Source organism: Bombus pyrosoma, linkage group LG3 (genome assembly GCF_014825855.1).
Source record: "Bombus pyrosoma isolate SC7728 linkage group LG3, ASM1482585v1, whole genome shotgun sequence".
Lineage (NCBI taxonomy): Eukaryota > Metazoa > Arthropoda > Insecta > Hymenoptera > Apidae > Bombus > Bombus pyrosoma.
This window is the reverse complement of record NC_057772.1, coordinates 3593070-3609652: the sequence shown is the minus strand read 5'-3', so window position 1 is coordinate 3609652 and position 16583 is coordinate 3593070. Positions and strand designations below refer to the sequence as shown.

Here is a 16583-nt window from a genome sequence, read left to right as displayed (position 1 = left end):
TATTGTTTTATTCTGTCATGCAGAAGTTACGTATAATAAAATTCAATTTTTTATGTATATAATTTCATTTGGATAATAAAAACTTGCTTTAAAAATATTTTTATAAAGTAATATCTTAAATATACTAATCCTAATAGTTATAATATATTTTTTCTATTTCATAATATCACAATATTTGATCCAATCATTATTTTAGTATCTTTCGCAATCATTATGATAATAATATTAGAGGGCACTAGCAGTTGCAGATACACATGGATATTCCTATGTCCATACAGATACATAATATCATCAAAGAACAACACATAACCTAAACTGTCAAAGTATACATAGACACGTCGAATAGTATTAGATACCAATTTATCAATCTCTGGTATTATTTCTTGTTCACAAAATTTAGTTCAATGGTGTCTTCTTCAATGTAGTTCATTGTTTAAATAGTTGGGTATGTGTTTAAACATATATAAATAGTTATTTCATGTCAAATATAATTTATAAATATATATATTTTCTTTATATGTATAATATATACGATTAATAAGAAAATTTTACAGTTAATCCTTAATTATGTGTGAGTTACCACCAGAATTAGTTACCAAGCCATTAGCTCTTATTGGCTTAACTGGTTTAGACATTACAAATCCTGTACATCGGTCAATTTGGGATGCATTCAGTAATAATCGCAGATTAGAAAATTCTGCTATACAATTTAAATTACTTAGCCCTACTCATGAATTCCCTACAGTAAAACCCAAGGTATATTATATCATATATAATTATATAACATAATTCATATATGTGGTTATTGAATTACTAAAATCTTATTGATATATTTCAGAGGAATTCATATGAATATTATAGGCCCAAAGGAATATTGAAACGTAATTGGATGAATAAATATCTTAATGAAATTCCAGCAGTTGTTGTTGTATTTTATAATTTAGATTGGAATGATCCTCAATGGAACGAGAAAAAGATGGAATGTGCTTCTAAAGTACAATCTCTTAGGTACAGATTATTTTAGATATCATTAATATTATTCATTAAAAAATATTGTAATCAATGCTTTTGACTGTTTGTACTTTTAGAAATGCTTTAGATGGAAGAACTACAAAAATAGCCGTAGTACTTATACAACATTGTACACAACCTCCACCTGGTTCTGAAGATACTATTGCAACTGAACGTGCCACAGCTGTCTGTGGAGCATGTGAACTATCTCCAAAGTTATTATACATTTTGCCACATGGAAATCATTTACTAGGATATATATCTAGGTAATTAATAAATTAATTGTAAATCTCTACTTTTGATTATATGCTTTAGCTATACATATTTATATGCATTTCAGACTAGAAAGTGCATTATATGATCTAGCACAAAACTTTTATCATCATGAATATCGTATTGTCAAAGGACATAGAGATCAACTTAACAAAACTATGCAAAAAAATGCATACAAACATTTATTTGTACGCCATCAATTTAAGATGGCATTTTTAAATGAATTAAGACAAGATCAAAATTTAGCTCAAAAGTAAGTGTAATAACATTGGAAAAGATTTTGAGTACAAATAAAAGGTACAAAATTATTTTATAGGCATTATACTCAAGCATATAATCACTTATTAGAAATACCAATAACAGACACAAATGTGATGGAAATTACAACTATTGCTTGTTTTATAAATTATAAGTTATGTAAAGTAATGTTCAACTTAAATGTTCCTAAAGATGCTATATCGCAATTTAGACTTCATACTGACAGGTCAGAAATATATGTAATAACATAAGGAATATATAACATAATAAGTACTGTTACAATAACATTAAATTGGTAATGCAGATTCAAAATATGGACTGGTCCAAAGGAACTTATATTTGAACATCATGCTTGGATGTGTAGTCAGTTTTCTACATTTGCAGAATTATTTGATGATGCTATTCGACAGGGACTTCCTGGTGTCCAAACTCAGCACCCTGGATATTATTTTCAATCAGCAGCTCATCATGCAGGCTTAAGGCAAGCAGCTTGCAAAGAACTTTGTCAGGTATAAAAATTAGTACATTTAATACAAATGGTATTTTTATATACAAAATTTTTAAGCATTATATGTATTGTTCTAGAATGTTACTAGTTATCCAGATCCAGACCCATTAGCAGGCGAAGAAAAACTTGAATTCTATGGGCAACGCCCATGGTGTCCTGGAAAATTCAGTGCAGAACCTATAGATCCCATAAAAAAAGCACTTGCTATACAGGCTTTACAATATAAAGAAAAATACACAGTTCACCATTCTGTAAGAAACATATTAATACTTTCTCAGTCAAAAAATGTATGTTTATCTATAACTAGAAATAACTCTAATCTAAAACTACATTATATTTTCAGAATATAATCATTGCTTTACTGGGCAACGCAATTTCACAATTTAAGATATATAGGTGTCCAAGAATGAGGAGAGTATTAGGTATGATATATTTAATTAGAAGCTATATAAATTTTTACTTAATAATATGCATAATAATTGTGTTTCAGTCGTACAAATGGCTGAAGAATATTATAATTCTAAAGATTATGGAAAAGTTCTAACGTAAGTCAAAAATTAAATATTATTATATTTATATAAATTTATTGACGCTACTAAAAGAATTTTATAGTATTCATTAGTTCAAAAGTTGACTCTAACATTATTTCCTCTAGACATATTTCATAACTTAACATCAAAATCATAAAATTTGATTGGCCAGATTATTGATGCACATGTTGTGGGAATATCACGGGGAACGGTGGCCCGTCTTAATCACAAATATCTTAAAGAATGCTTTACGTGCGGCATATCTCTCTACAAGTGTTCAAGACTACATCACCTTGGCATTTGAAGCTTTGGGGCCTTCTACCACGTTTTCAGAAGATTATAAAGATGCTGTCTATAATAACATCATTAATATTCTTCACGTGAGTAACTTTTATTTAAATTTTGTACAATCATTTGTTATTAAACAATTAAGAAGAATATTAAATTGCAGAAAAAACCACCAACTCCGGAATCTGACTTACCCGATGATGTGAAATATCCTGCAGTAGAAAAGTGGGTAGGGGAACTAAATAAGTCAGAACCAATTGTCTTTACAATTGATGATAATAACATGAGTTCGTTTATAGAAGTTAAAGCAAGATTTTTGCAGCCAAAGTATGCTGTCAATTCTATGGTTACTGCAGAAGTCATTATTAGGTAATTTTACAAACTCACATTATTTTTATATATATAGAAAAAAACAACTTGTATAACAGAATTTTTTTGTTTTATTCAGAAATTCATACAGCAATAGTGTTGAATTTTCTAAAGTATCAATAACAGTTAATAGTCCAGGATATAATTCAGAATTCGTCGTTGCTGATGCTGAACATAATAATCTTATTTTTCACGGGAAAGAAATGAGAAAATTTCCTTATCAATTTGAAGCCCCACAACAAAATGAGAGTAGCGAAATACGTATTACGACAATCTCATTATATATGAGTAGTGATAAAATGTGCTGTATTATTTTGAGATTTTCTGCTGTAGGGAGAGAAACAAATTTTTTGAGTCGATTATATCCTGAAATACAACAGCTTCGGTATGTTTAAAATACTGACAGATATTTATGCAGAAGACTAATGCATTTTATATTTACAATAGTAGAGGAGAGTTTGAAACAATACAATCACTAGTCAGTGCCGAAATAAAACAAGAAGAATCTACTCTGAGTATAAGTACTGAATCCAACAATCCAGCACTTTTAGGAGAATGGCTACCTATTAATATATCTATTGTTACTAATGAAAAAATATCATCAGCATTTTTAAATGTATCACTTGTGTCTGATGGAGCAAATGAACAGTCAAGTACGTATGTAACTTACCACAAAAGTCCATGCTGCCATTTATTACACATTACACACATTTGTCAATAACGATTCGTTAAATTGTAGCGGAATTAAGTTTGACAATGAATAATAAGCAGTCGGTAATATCAATACCAATTGATAATATGGAAAAGGATTGCGTTACTCATCGAACTGTATACTTAAGGGCTCACAAAGTTGGTGATCGAGATATTCATATAAAGGTACACATTGTACTCTTTTAGCCCTTTAATTTTTGTAAAATAAAACAATGTCAATTTCATAACAGGTAGAATATACAAGATCTAAACAAATTAAAGGATCAAAAGAATTAACGTATTCATTATCAGTTACAAAGCCATTTGAAGTGTCAACATTATTTTATACCACTCTTTTTGAACCACTGACGAAAGGCTTCATTAATGAACCATTTATAATAATGCCTCACATTGTTTGTGTGTCTCCATGGCCTATAAATATTATAAATACTTCTATAGAATTGGTAAATAATATTTCTGTTAGTTATTAATCTTTTACTGCACATCATAATAATTTTAATTATATAATTATATAGGGAGATTTAATAGAAAGGGAAAATGGAAATGAGGCAGTATCTGTTTTAAGTGGTATTACACTTTCTGCAAATGAAACAGGTACAGATGTGTATTGTTTGATACCAAAAGCAGGTGGTGAGCAACCTATTAGTACAGGAGTCTATACTATTAAATGGAAACGGTAAGCAAAGGTATATAAAATTCTAAAATGGTTAAATAATATAATACTAACAGTTGCTATTTCAGTGCAAATGATGATAATGCATTAGAAACCAGCAGCAGTGTTACTTTAGCACCTCTAGGAGTTGAGGACGCTGTAATTTGTTTGGAAGCCAAAATACCTGCTCATGGTTGGGTCCGTACACCATTATTAATATCATATTTTATAAAAAATCATTCTGATAATATGATTACATTGCGACTGACTATGGAAGCTAGTGATGCCTTTATGTTTGCTGGGCAAAAACAAGTGAGCACTCATTTTAAACTGTAAAACCTCCATAATATGATTATTAATTTGGTCGTTTTTCTTTCTTAGATTGACATTTACATACTTCCAAAAAATGAAAGAAAAGTTGAATGGATTTTACGACCATTGGTGGCAGGTTTTGTACAACTTCCATCATTGTCTCTAACAGTTCCCGCTGGTAATAATTTTATTGGTTAATGTATTTTTATTAATTATGTCTTGAATTATGTTTTATTTTTAGTTATATTTATATGTTACATGTAGATGAAGAACATAAATTAAGCAAAGCGCGGCTTTCGGAGTTAGTAGAGCGGTCAATACCGAGTCATATATATATTCTTGTAAGTATTGTAGTTACATTGTTTGCTAAAAGTTTAGATTATAAAATTATATATATTTTTTTACAGCCAACTTCACAAACCCTAGAAGAATAAATAAAATAGCAAATAAAGAAAACAGATACCAGAGGAGAAAGGAATTTTGTTCTTTTATCAAAATATATTATTGAGCTACAGATACATTCTCCATACATTCTTAGATATAAAAAGATTTCTTATAGTAATTTCTAAGAGTAATAAGATTATAAGTACCAATTTGTTAAATATAATTTATTTAAGTTATTTTAAAGTATAATAAACAAAAGTCCCTAATCCTTTAACACACATTCGGTTCCGTCAACAAGATACATATTCGTTGACGCAGGGATATCGATTTATGTTGCCATAGGTACATTTCTATAGAAACCATATTTTTTAAAATATATACACTGTGGTCATGCATACACGCGAAACACAGTATATTAATAATTGCTTTAAAATAAAAAATTTAATAAAACTAAAAATTATGATGAAACTTAAACAAAATGGTGAATTATGAATATGAAGATCGTAAATAATGACATCGATAATGCCTGATAACGATTCTACGCATAATACTTCTTTGGAAAAACAAAATGAAAAGTGCTTGGACCGATTGCTGACGCCTATTTTTCGTGTAAACTCAGAAGAATCATTGGCTCGTAATCGAAAATTTTTAAAGGTAATCGGTGTTATTATTAAGATTAATTCAGTACGGAATGTATATTATAGACACTTCATAATAGAACCTAACATCTTTCATTTTTTATGCTGTGTTACGTAATCAGTAGTTAAAGTAGCAGTGAATCTTACTATATATTACAATAAAAAAAATTATTTATAAATAGGATTTGGAACTTGCAAAAGCACGTTTGCGAACTTACGCTGCGTATACTCCAACTGATCGAGAATTACAACAACGTGCAACGGAATATCGCAAATATCTCCAGAAGTATATACGAAATTTCGCTCCATGACAAGTCGATTTTATGTCGGGAACGAAGTACATCCATTCAGTTTGATAACTCGAGCCGAACGAACAAACTTTCAAGTGAAAAGTTTGTTGATCGTTGGGATCGATGCATCATACTGATAATTCAAAACGATAGTATTAAACTAACGAAAAAAAACAAACTAAATATAAGAATCTATACTGTCTAGTAATGTGTTAAAATAAAATGTTTGATTATTTTAGTTACGTAATTTTATAGAATAAAGAAAATATATACTTACGGCATGACGATGATCTAATACGATGAATTTTATGATAGAGACGAATCGTTCCTATAGAAATACGAAAAGAAAACGCGTGGACAAGTACGAACGGTGTTCACCTGTAGAAATGGAATATTCACGTTCATTTTTTACGTGTGACGGCATTATCATCGCTCGTAATTACTGACACGCAGAACGTGTATGTACGATAGGATAAGTTCGTTTCAAAAGTTACCTGATAACGACCTAAACCAATAATTCGACAAAAAGCTATATAATACTTCAACGTTAAATTCTACCGACAAGTATAACTTTAGATTTCAATCTTTATAAAAATATTTTAAAAATTATACTGTTAGTATTGTGTATAAAATATTGTTTAAAATTAATATCATGTATAAATCGAAGCATTTATAATGATTATCGATCGGTTACGATACTTTCATTATATTTCAAAATTGTAATTTATAAGAGGTTTTAAAACATCGATTAATACTTTATTAACTCTTGCTTACCTGTTCGTTGATAAGACATAAACATTCTTTATAAATCTATCTCTTATAATCGCTCTTTATTGAACAAAAATTTAAGAAGAACTGGTATGTAACAGCTGTGCCGAATAAGGTCTCAATATATAAATTTATATTTCTACGTGGCGTTACCTCACCAGCTGAGTAAACAAATTGATATTGAAACTTCTTGGTTTGACCATTGTAGGTAGCCTAAAAACATCTGTATCAATAGCATCTTTATCTCTCGTATATCATTTTCTTTATAATTTCGTCTGAATGATAACGCAGCTCTCAATAATAACTTGAAAGAATGTTGCAATTTGAAATTCGGTCTAATTTTTATGAGAAAAATGAAATAATAAACTTTTTCGGATCCTTTTCACAATTATTTATTACAATAAATTATAAATAAAATTTTTTCAAAAATAAGTTACATTTGCATATAGTACCAAAATCGTTTTTTTCCGTTAAAATTATGGAAATTAAGTTAATACAAGAAAAAACGAAATGATAATGTATATCGCTTTGAGGTCATTTATCGCTAAGTTATGCGTAGAAGCATAAACCGGTATAAGTTTGCTGCGCTGCGTTAGCAAAACTTTAATGCGTTATCGCCGTTGGCTAGTAAATATAATACCCATTAAAATAATATACCACTAAATATTATAAAAACATCGTTCATTGGCCTTGTAACTAGTAACATTTATTATTTTTGAAATATTTTTAACTCATGACTCATTTTTAAACAAACTGCAAAAAGAAAAATTGTAGTTTTATTTGTAATCGATAAAGTACTACTGATACTAAGATATCAATTGGAATGGTATTTTTTCGAAAATTGTGATATGTAGTCATTTCTTAATTTATTATTTTGTAAAAATGGAAGAATTTGATGCAATGAAAAATATATTACTCTTTCATTACTATTTTAAAAAAGTAGTATAATTTTAATAAATAACTCTGTGTATATTTATACATATATCAAATATTTTATGAAATCGTTGTACTTTTAATAAATTAAATTCATTGATCTGAAGCACAAGTATTGTGGAAATACTCATTGTTTAGATATTGGGTTGTCTGAAAGTACATGCCGATTTTCGATAAATGGGATTAGGACAGGTCTGAATATATCAGATTGATTGAAAACAAATGACGTGTGTACATATTCTAAATTCTAATTTTTTAGAAAAAAGTTTAATTAAAATATATTAATTTTTGTTAGTTTTATACGCTCTTAAATACGGAAGGAAACAAAGTGTATTATAAGCAGTCGATGCTTTTCTTCTACCAGAAAGGCAAAAATACCACACAAGCAGCAAACAAGATTTGCGCTGTTAAGCTGCTGAGTGGAAAAGATCTTGAGGAAAGCGGAATGAATCACCTTTAACCACCCCAAAAGCCGGTTTTCATCCGAAGAGAGTCATGCTCAGTATCTGATGGAATTGGAAAAGTATCCTGTATTACGAGCTTCTACCAAATAACCAGACAATAAATTTGGAAAAGTATTGCTCGCAATATGACGAACTAGAAACAAAAAAAAAAAAAAAACAGCAATTGGACAGAAACGACCAGAACTAGCGAATCGGAAGGATGTCATGTTTTATCAGGACAATGCGCTGCCTCATGTGTCTTTGACTACTTGACAAAAGTTGTTGGAGCTTGGTTGAGATGTGTTATCCCACCCATCGTATTCACCAGACATTGCATCCTCAGCTTTTCACCTATTTAGGTCATTACAAAATTCCCTTAATGGCAAAAACTAACTCTTCGATCGACATAAAAAATCATATTGAAAAATTTTTAACCGAAAAACCTGAGAGATTCTGCAAGGATGGAATATTCAAGTTGCATGAAAGATGGGGAAAAGTTGTGGAATTATAATTTAATAAATGTATATCGAAATTTAAATGTGTTGCGTTTAAATTTTCCTTAAAAATCGGAACGAACTTTTTGGACAAGCCAATATCATACTATATATATGTATTAAAATAATTATGTCTAAATTAAATATTTGAAACCCTATGTATGCAGCTAATGTAGCTTGCTTATAAGACTAATTTTTACTAGTTTAACAACTGCTACTTACTTTCACAGTTTACAGTTAAAAATATTTAATCATTAAGTACTTATGAAATTGTTAATTATAGGTGCAATTCTTTCAGGATTATTTAAATGTACATGATGAGTTCCTTCTACTTTGTGGTATTCAAATCTTTTAGCACCTAGTTTTATTTCATCTAATACTTTTTCATAAGATTCTGGATTATCAAATTTCATTCCGGGTACAGCACGAATATTAAGATAAGCGCACTTTATTCGAGATGCATATGCAAGTACTAGATCCAAAGATATCATACCCAATGCAGAAACCTAAAAATTAATATTAATATTAATATAAAATCAATACATAACACATCTAATATTTTATGTAAGATATTTTACCTTCAATCGCGGATCACGTGCAAAATAATATCGCTCAGGTTCACTGGCAGGTTGTAAACCACGTTTCATTAATATTATTGCGCCTTCTTTAGTTATGGAACCTTTATAAGCATCTTCAACAATTTCAAGCACTTCATTATAATCGTAGGATGGAATACCGCCAGATTGAAGTGATTCATATTTTAGAAATTTGTCAATATTATCACTAATTATATCAGGACTTTTTGTTATATCTTTTACACTGGGACTTGCAATATCTAAACTTATCATGAATTCTACTTCATCAGGAAAAGATGCAGCATATAAAAATGATATTGCTCCTCCTAAGGAATGTCCAAGTAATTTCACCTATGGAAATGACATTTGATTATGTACAAAGATATACATAAAGCAGAAACAAACAAGAAATTAATATTGATTTAACGTAAGTTATTAATTATGTACAAAAATATATGCATATATGTATATGTATATGTATATGTGTATCATGCATTTTGGTCTTATAAGGCATATATCTTATATAATGCAACATATAGATAGTTAGGTATACAGTTTAGTAGACATTTTCAAGGCTGACTGTTACATTTATATAACAATAATAATAAAATAAGGTTTGTGGTATTATACATTATGTATAACAACATTTATTTAAACTAAGGCGCGGTGAGACTGAATCCACTCGCTAACCTTTGTCCACTTGAAATATTTCACAATTCTACGTAGTAGAATAATACCATCCCAATAAACATAATAGTACTGACACTTTGGATAATGGGAAGATAAACCATGACCAGGCATATCCAAACAGAGTACTGAAATCTCACCAGATAATAGAGGAATCAAAGTGTCAAAACTGCCAGCATTGTCTTGTCGTCCATGTAATGCCACTATTGGTTGGATCCCTTTGGGACCCCACCATTTGCCTACAGGTAATTGATTATTGTGTCACAATAAAATAATTACTTAAAGAAAAAGATTGAGAAACAGGGAGAGAAAAATTTAACTATTTTAAATATATCGGCATTCAAACTTCCTAAAAATAAATGTCTTTAAATAAGAATTTTGATAGGAAACAAAGTTGCAGCTGATGAATTAAAATTTATTATCATCTTAATATATATGTGTCATATAGTTATACAACGACACTATATGGTTCATAATACATAATTTGAAGCAATTAATATCAATGACAATGAAGAATGCAAAAACTTACCATAAGCACATAACAGTCAACCTTGTACCAAATAAATTTTATGATATTAATTCAATCATTATAAAGATGATTGTCTAGTGTTACAATTTCTGCGCTATAAAGTTAAGATCATATTTATATATGAATTTATATATATTATGACATCAAAAACTGCAAGATACTTAGTAGTACTTTAGTAAAACTGAACTTTTGTACAAGAAGAGTATAGAATTATAAAAGATCGTTGTATAACTTTTAATTGCTTGCTAACCTTGTTCCACTTATAATGTTTAACAACTCTACGTAGATTAATAAGCCCATCCCAAAATATATAATAAAATTGTCCAATAGGAAGATGGGAAGATAAACCATGACCTGGCAAATCTATAGCTAGAATGGCAACATTTGATGGTAGTAATGGAATTAATTTATCAAATGTTCCTGCATTATCTTGCCATCCATGCAATGCCACAATCGGTTGTTGATCAATTGGTCCCCACCATTTTCCTAAATTGATTATTATTGTACTATAATATCTTTTAATTTTTATTAGCATCAGTTAGTGAAAATTCTTGATGATTAATAAAAATTTAATGAAAAGAAAGATGAATTACTGACCGCTTATGATGCCCCATGGTACAGGTATCTGGATTTCTTCCACACCTGAAAATTATTGATATACTGTAATAATGCTTAATTAGAAGACTGTAATATAGAAATATATCAACAAATAATGTGTTAACTTACTACGGATATTGTGTCCATTTATATTTTTAGTAGGAGTAGATTTTGTCAAGACTTTGTCAATTGTACTCATTTTGTTAGTGATAGAATACTAGTTACTGTTTTAAATTTGCAATGGATATTATATTGTTTATATATATTTATCGATAAATCTCACTTTATACAAATTTCGTAATAAATACGAAATTAATACTTGTCCTATTTATGATATAAAAGCGCAAAGTCATTTATTAAGTCAAAATACGAATACCTTCTCAATTATATAAAATGTGCACTTGTATATTATATATAAAAGATTTCAAAATTTAAAATAATATATCACTTATTTTGTTTCATTTACGATTTCCTAGACTACTTGTTCTTGAAAAGATTTTAATAATAATCTAAAATTGATTTTATCATCAAACGTACATGAAACGAATTCGAATATTTAGTATTATATAATTTTGACGACTATATTTAAGGATTTCACAACTGATAAAATATTCTTCAAAGACATTTGAAATGTTAAATACCACTTTAATGTGCAAGTTTTTTTAGATGTTAAAAGCTAAATGATTAGATAACACACTTGATGTTTAGTAATATTTAAGTAATTCGATTTAACTATTTATAGCAATAGCATATCGGAAAATATATTAACTATTCGTGTACCTACCGTCTTTCACTTACGATATGAGTTATTGATAATTTCACACTTTCGTATGGGTTTATTGACTTAGTAAGAAGCATAAGATTGTTACGGGAAACATACGAATTATTAAGGAATTAGTAAGTGATGAATAATTCTAACAATGATACGATTAAAAAGTTGCAACTGAAGACGTCAACCTTCAAAAGAGAGTAACGTGGAAGAAATGACTTGTGATTATTAATGTTTACAGACTGATTCATCCACATAGTGATATAAAGTACAAGGTCGTTATTATAATTATTATATTCGTTATAATATTTTATAATAATATTGGTATTATAATCCCAAATTATTTTAGGTTGACTTTTTATTAAATTCTGTTTTATCAACTGCTGTATACTATTAAAATGGAAAGCAAGAAATACATAATAAAAACTGTAATTCATGCAGGAACCAAAACTATTAATTTTGTACCTGGAACTAAAGTGCATATATTTACATTAATATTCTAATTATGATAAGCATAAATTAATAATTGTAATTAGAATCATATATTAATTTTTAGGTACTCTTTCATTTTAAAACAACAAAATGTGATCCGGGAAAAACATTAATAGATGATAGCAAGGCAATGGGAAATCCGATGGAACTTGTCTTAGGAAAACAATTCAAACTTGAAGTATGGGAGAATATTATACAGAAAATGGCACTGAATGAAGTGGCTTGTTTTAGAATTGACAAAAGTGTATGTTTATAATAATATAAAAATATATACTAATACTTAAAACTGATATTTTAATACTACTTGTTATTCCAGTTAGTTGCAGCATATCCTTTTGTATCTAAAACTTTGAGGGAAGTCGCAAAACCACAATCACAGAAGCGTAGCTATCATTGCTGTGGTATTGCTTTACAAAATGATGGAATTGGATACAACGATTTGAATGAACTTATCAAGTGTCCTCAAGATTTAGAATTTACAATTGGTATCGATCAATCTCATGAAATTAACATTATTTTGTTATCTTTTACTTTTTTAAAACTTATCTAAATATATGCATATTTATAGAACTTGTTAAGGTGATCTTACCTGATGAATATGAAAAAGAGACATGGCAAATGACTGAAGATGAGAAATTGAAAAGTATTCCAGACATAAAAGAGAAAGGAAATGCATTATATAAACAAAAAAATTATGATCTTGCATGTGAGATGTATGCTAAAGGCATTGGAATATTGGAACAAGTTATGCTTGGGTCAGTATATAAATATGTTTACTATTCTTTTCTCTTATTATATCATATTTGTTATTGTTATATGTTATTTGTAGTGAAAAACCAAATGAAGAAGAATGGTTAGCTTTAAATCGTTTGAAAACCCCATTGCTTCTAAATTATGCACAATGTAAATTAATTCAAAAGGAATATTATGCAGTTATTGAACATTGCACAACAGTACTTAAACATGATCCAGGTTTGCTACTTTAGATCATATAAATTACTATAGATCATATAAACAAATTGAATATGTTAATAATATACATTATTCTTAGATAATGTAAAAGCATTATATAAGAGAGGTAAAGCATATATAGGTGCATGGGATAAAGAAAACGCCATTAAAGATTTAACAAAAGCTGTTGAATTGGATCCTACGTTACAAAATACAGTTGAAAGGGAGTTACAAGCATTTTCTGCAGCTATTAAAGAAAACGATCAAATAGAAAAGAAGAAATTATTAAAACTATTTCAATAAATGTATATAAAATTATTTAAATTATATAAATAGAAAGATAAAATTAATAAATAAATAAACAAATATATATATATGCATGTATATACGTGTATATATGTATGTATTGTGTAACGAACAAAATATTTTTATTAATTAATTAATACACGCACTTAAGCAATATGTAAGATATAAATAATGAATGTATAAAAAATATTATTTATGATAAATATATATGTATTTACAAAGTTGTACATTATCTAATCAATATATAATGTAATTAATGTAATCAATTGACATAATTAATTGACATTTTCCTGTTGTAAAAATGGAAACTTTATGACACAGACGAGATACAAGTGCAATCTATGCTTTATGACGCTTAGTTAATAATACTTTTTATCTCATCTTTTGGAATTTTGCTTTACGCCATCTGTAAACCTCATTCTAGGAATATTGACTGTCGACCAACAGAAAAGTATCATGTTTGACATATGGTTCCATTTATTTTACGCTATTCTAATTAAGCTTAGAACATGGAGTGTCGAATTTTCTTAAATACAGATTTGTATAATTATTCTTAAGGTAATTACGTAATTTAGTTAGCTATCATAAAACTATTATCCCGACATCATACGAACTTAACCTGTTATGCCATTGATTTCAAGTTAATATGTATAATAATTTGTAAAAGCGTCTCGTAAATAAATTTTTTCAGTGTTTGTACTTCTTCTTGTTGTTAATTGTGTAATATGTCGAATGAACTTTGAAATCCTTGTAAGACAAGACAAGATTCGAAGAAAATTCGTTTAAAAAATTAATATTTATTAATTAAATTGCTTAAGACTGATAGAAAGAGGACGTAATGTTCAATATAACAAATTTTTAGGTTTAGTAAATAAAAAACTTGTGTGAAAAATGAAGCTTGTGTTTAAGAATGTTGATAAAGATGGAGAGGGGTGAGTATTAATGTTCTTAATGAATCATAATATAAGTGAACAATAGAATTCAAAAGAAAAAAAAATTATTAGGAGCGTGTCCCTTGTCCCAGAAAATACAGAAGATATGTGGCATGCGTATAATCTTATTGCTCAAGGAGATTTTGTTAGTTGTTCCACTATTAGGTAGGAACTTTAATGTTAATTGTATATGGAATAAATCTTAATACTTCATTTAATATTATTATATGTGTAGAAAGGTGCAAATGGAATCTGCAACTGGTAGTTCTAACAATTATAGAGTCAGAACTACTTTGACTATATGTGTTGAAGGTATTGACTTTGATACACAGGCATGTGTTTTAAGACTGAAAGGTAGAAATGTAGAAGAAAATAAATATGTTAAGGTAAAGTAATTTAGAAGTATTCAACAAATTATCAAAAATATATTTGACTTATAATTATTTTTAGATGGGAGCATATCATACATTGGATGTAGAACAAAATAGAAAATTTACAATTACCAAAGTTAAATGGGATTCTATTTCTTTGGAAAGAGTTGATACTGCATGTGATCCTACACAAGTAAGATTGTAATAATAAGAGCAATAACAAAAATCACTGTTGAAATTTTATAGAACAGAATACTTGATTTTATTATATTTTAGAATGCAGATGTTGCTGCCGTGGTAATGCAAGAAGGTATAGCACATATTTGCTTAATAACTTCTAATATGACAATTGTTCGTGTAAAAATAGATCAAGTTATCCCTAGAAAGAGAAAAGGAAATGTTTCACAGCATGAAAAGGTTATATATACATAAAACTTCTGTTTAGATTAATGTCGAATATCATCAACAAAATTTTCATATTATATGAATTTTTTAGGGTTTAACAAGATTTTATGATAACATAATGCAAGGAATTTTGAGACACATCAATTTTGATATTGTGAAATGTGTTATTCTCGCAAGTCCTGGATTTGTCAAAGATCAATTTATGGATTATATGATACAACAGGCCATTAAATCGGATAATAAAATAGTGTTAGAAAATAAAGGCAAATTCTTACTTGTGCATTCTAGTTCTGGTTTCAAACATTCACTGAAAGGTATATTAAATTCTTCAGACTAAGTGAATATAATAATGCACATCTTATTATTTTTTTTTTTTACAATAGAAATATTAGCTGAGCCTACAGTAATGTCGCGAATCTCGGATACGAAAGCATCAAGTGAAGTGAAAACACTAGAGACATTTTATACAATATTACAAATTGATCCTTCTAGAGCTTTTTACGGGAAGAAGCACATTGAGAAAGCTAATGAATCTCAAGCTATTGAAACATTACTTATTTCAGATAAACTATTTAGGTAAACAATGGTACAATAATTTTTCTTTTTTATAGTATATTATATTCATATATTTACAATTATAATAATTATATCTAGATGTCAAGATGTTAATACAAGAAAAGAATATGTCGAATTGGTTGAAAGTGTGAGAGATTCTGGTGGGGATGTAAAAATATTTTCGAGTTTGCATGTATCCGGTGAACGTAAGTTAGCCAGTTCTAAGTTGTTCAAGTTTTGATATTTTAAAATGTTTGTACAATATTTTTAATGTTCCATATAGAATTGGATCAACTTACTGGAATAGCAGCTATACTACGTTTTCCTATGCCAGAATTAGAGGACGAAAGCGATGGTGAAAACGATTCAGACGAAGATAATTAAGATGTCTAAGTAATACGCTAACGTATAACTTTCTATATGTTTGTGCTGTGCGCAATCAAAAATACAATAAAATAAGATATATTAATAACAAAAGTCGCAGGTCTTATATTTTTCTCACCTTTTTCCGTTGTCTTCCGTTTTATTAAACGTTTAAGAATATGTTATTGG

At 28.5% G+C, this 16583-nt stretch overlaps 5 protein-coding genes and 1 long non-coding RNA gene across 14 annotated transcripts; 4 read left to right on the top strand and 2 right to left on the bottom strand.

The window, feature by feature from the left end:
* Positions 1-259: 259 nt before the first annotated feature.
* LOC122566198 (trafficking protein particle complex subunit 11) lies at positions 260-5363 on the top strand. 4 transcript variants are annotated; one of them, XM_043723124.1, is made up of 21 exons: positions 261-445; positions 555-756; positions 839-1008; positions 1089-1277; positions 1352-1537; positions 1601-1768; positions 1847-2051; positions 2128-2301; positions 2394-2472; positions 2541-2595; positions 2753-2960; positions 3032-3237; positions 3317-3622; positions 3685-3890; positions 3977-4113; positions 4179-4391; positions 4464-4624; positions 4690-4912; positions 4982-5090; positions 5177-5253; positions 5320-5363. In XM_043723124.1, the coding sequence occupies exons 2-21, from the start codon at positions 568-570 to the stop codon at positions 5344-5346; spliced, it is 3288 nt and encodes a 1095-aa protein (XP_043579059.1). In that variant the 5' UTR covers positions 261-445; positions 555-567; the 3' UTR covers positions 5347-5363. The 4 variants fall into 4 exon arrangements, with proteins under 4 accessions (XP_043579058.1, XP_043579057.1, XP_043579060.1 ...); XM_043723123.1 differs by having other exon boundaries at positions 260-445; positions 3688-3890; positions 5177-5363; XM_043723122.1 differs by having other exon boundaries at positions 260-445; positions 5177-5363.
* Positions 3340-6289, bottom strand: LOC122566207. The gene is made up of 4 exons (XR_006316436.1): positions 6153-6289; positions 4277-4359; positions 3908-4194; positions 3340-3564 (listed from the first exon to the last, which is right to left on the bottom strand). It is a non-coding gene; the product is annotated as an uncharacterized LOC122566207 (long non-coding RNA).
* On the top strand, positions 5801-6259 carry LOC122566206. The gene is made up of 2 exons (XM_043723144.1): positions 5801-5950; positions 6117-6259. The coding sequence occupies exons 1-2, from the start codon at positions 5807-5809 to the stop codon at positions 6243-6245; spliced, it is 273 nt and encodes a 90-aa protein (XP_043579079.1). The 5' UTR covers positions 5801-5806; the 3' UTR covers positions 6246-6259.
* A 1079-nt stretch (positions 6290-7368) lies between the features above and the next one.
* LOC122566203 (probable serine hydrolase) lies at positions 7369-12185 on the bottom strand. 4 transcript variants are annotated; one of them, XM_043723139.1, is made up of 7 exons: positions 12049-12185; positions 11380-11574; positions 11251-11295; positions 10904-11139; positions 9441-9788; positions 9085-9368; positions 7369-7745 (listed from the first exon to the last, which is right to left on the bottom strand). In XM_043723139.1, exons 2-6 carry the CDS (start codon positions 11447-11449, stop codon positions 9117-9119), a joined length of 951 nt encoding a protein of 316 aa, XP_043579074.1. In that variant the 5' UTR covers positions 11450-11574; positions 12049-12185; the 3' UTR covers positions 7369-7745; positions 9085-9116. The 4 variants fall into 4 exon arrangements, with proteins under 4 accessions (XP_043579074.1, XP_043579073.1, XP_043579072.1 ...); XM_043723138.1 differs by having other exon boundaries at positions 12035-12172; XM_043723137.1 differs by lacking the exon at positions 12049-12185 and adding an exon at positions 11788-11929.
* Positions 12152-13851, top strand: LOC122566202 (AH receptor-interacting protein). Of its 2 annotated transcripts, XM_043723134.1 has the most exons (7): positions 12152-12294; positions 12369-12495; positions 12576-12755; positions 12828-12996; positions 13080-13266; positions 13341-13483; positions 13563-13851. In XM_043723134.1, the coding sequence occupies exons 2-7, from the start codon at positions 12418-12420 to the stop codon at positions 13763-13765; spliced, it is 960 nt and encodes a 319-aa protein (XP_043579069.1). In that variant the 5' UTR covers positions 12152-12294; positions 12369-12417; the 3' UTR covers positions 13766-13851. The 2 variants fall into 2 exon arrangements, with proteins under 2 accessions (XP_043579069.1, XP_043579070.1); XM_043723135.1 differs by lacking the exon at positions 12369-12495 and having other exon boundaries at positions 12154-12294.
* Positions 13852-14104: 253 nt separating this feature from the next.
* LOC122565761 (protein pelota) lies at positions 14105-16508 on the top strand. 2 transcript variants are annotated; one of them, XM_043722071.1, is made up of 10 exons: positions 14112-14326; positions 14631-14700; positions 14773-14865; positions 14936-15086; positions 15151-15264; positions 15348-15488; positions 15568-15790; positions 15860-16052; positions 16131-16237; positions 16315-16508. In XM_043722071.1, the coding sequence occupies exons 2-10, from the start codon at positions 14660-14662 to the stop codon at positions 16413-16415; spliced, it is 1164 nt and encodes a 387-aa protein (XP_043578006.1). In that variant the 5' UTR covers positions 14112-14326; positions 14631-14659; the 3' UTR covers positions 16416-16508. The 2 variants fall into 2 exon arrangements, with proteins under 2 accessions (XP_043578007.1, XP_043578006.1); XM_043722072.1 differs by lacking the exons at positions 14631-14700; positions 14773-14865 and having other exon boundaries at positions 14105-14326.
* The last annotated feature ends 75 nt before the right edge of the window (positions 16509-16583 follow it).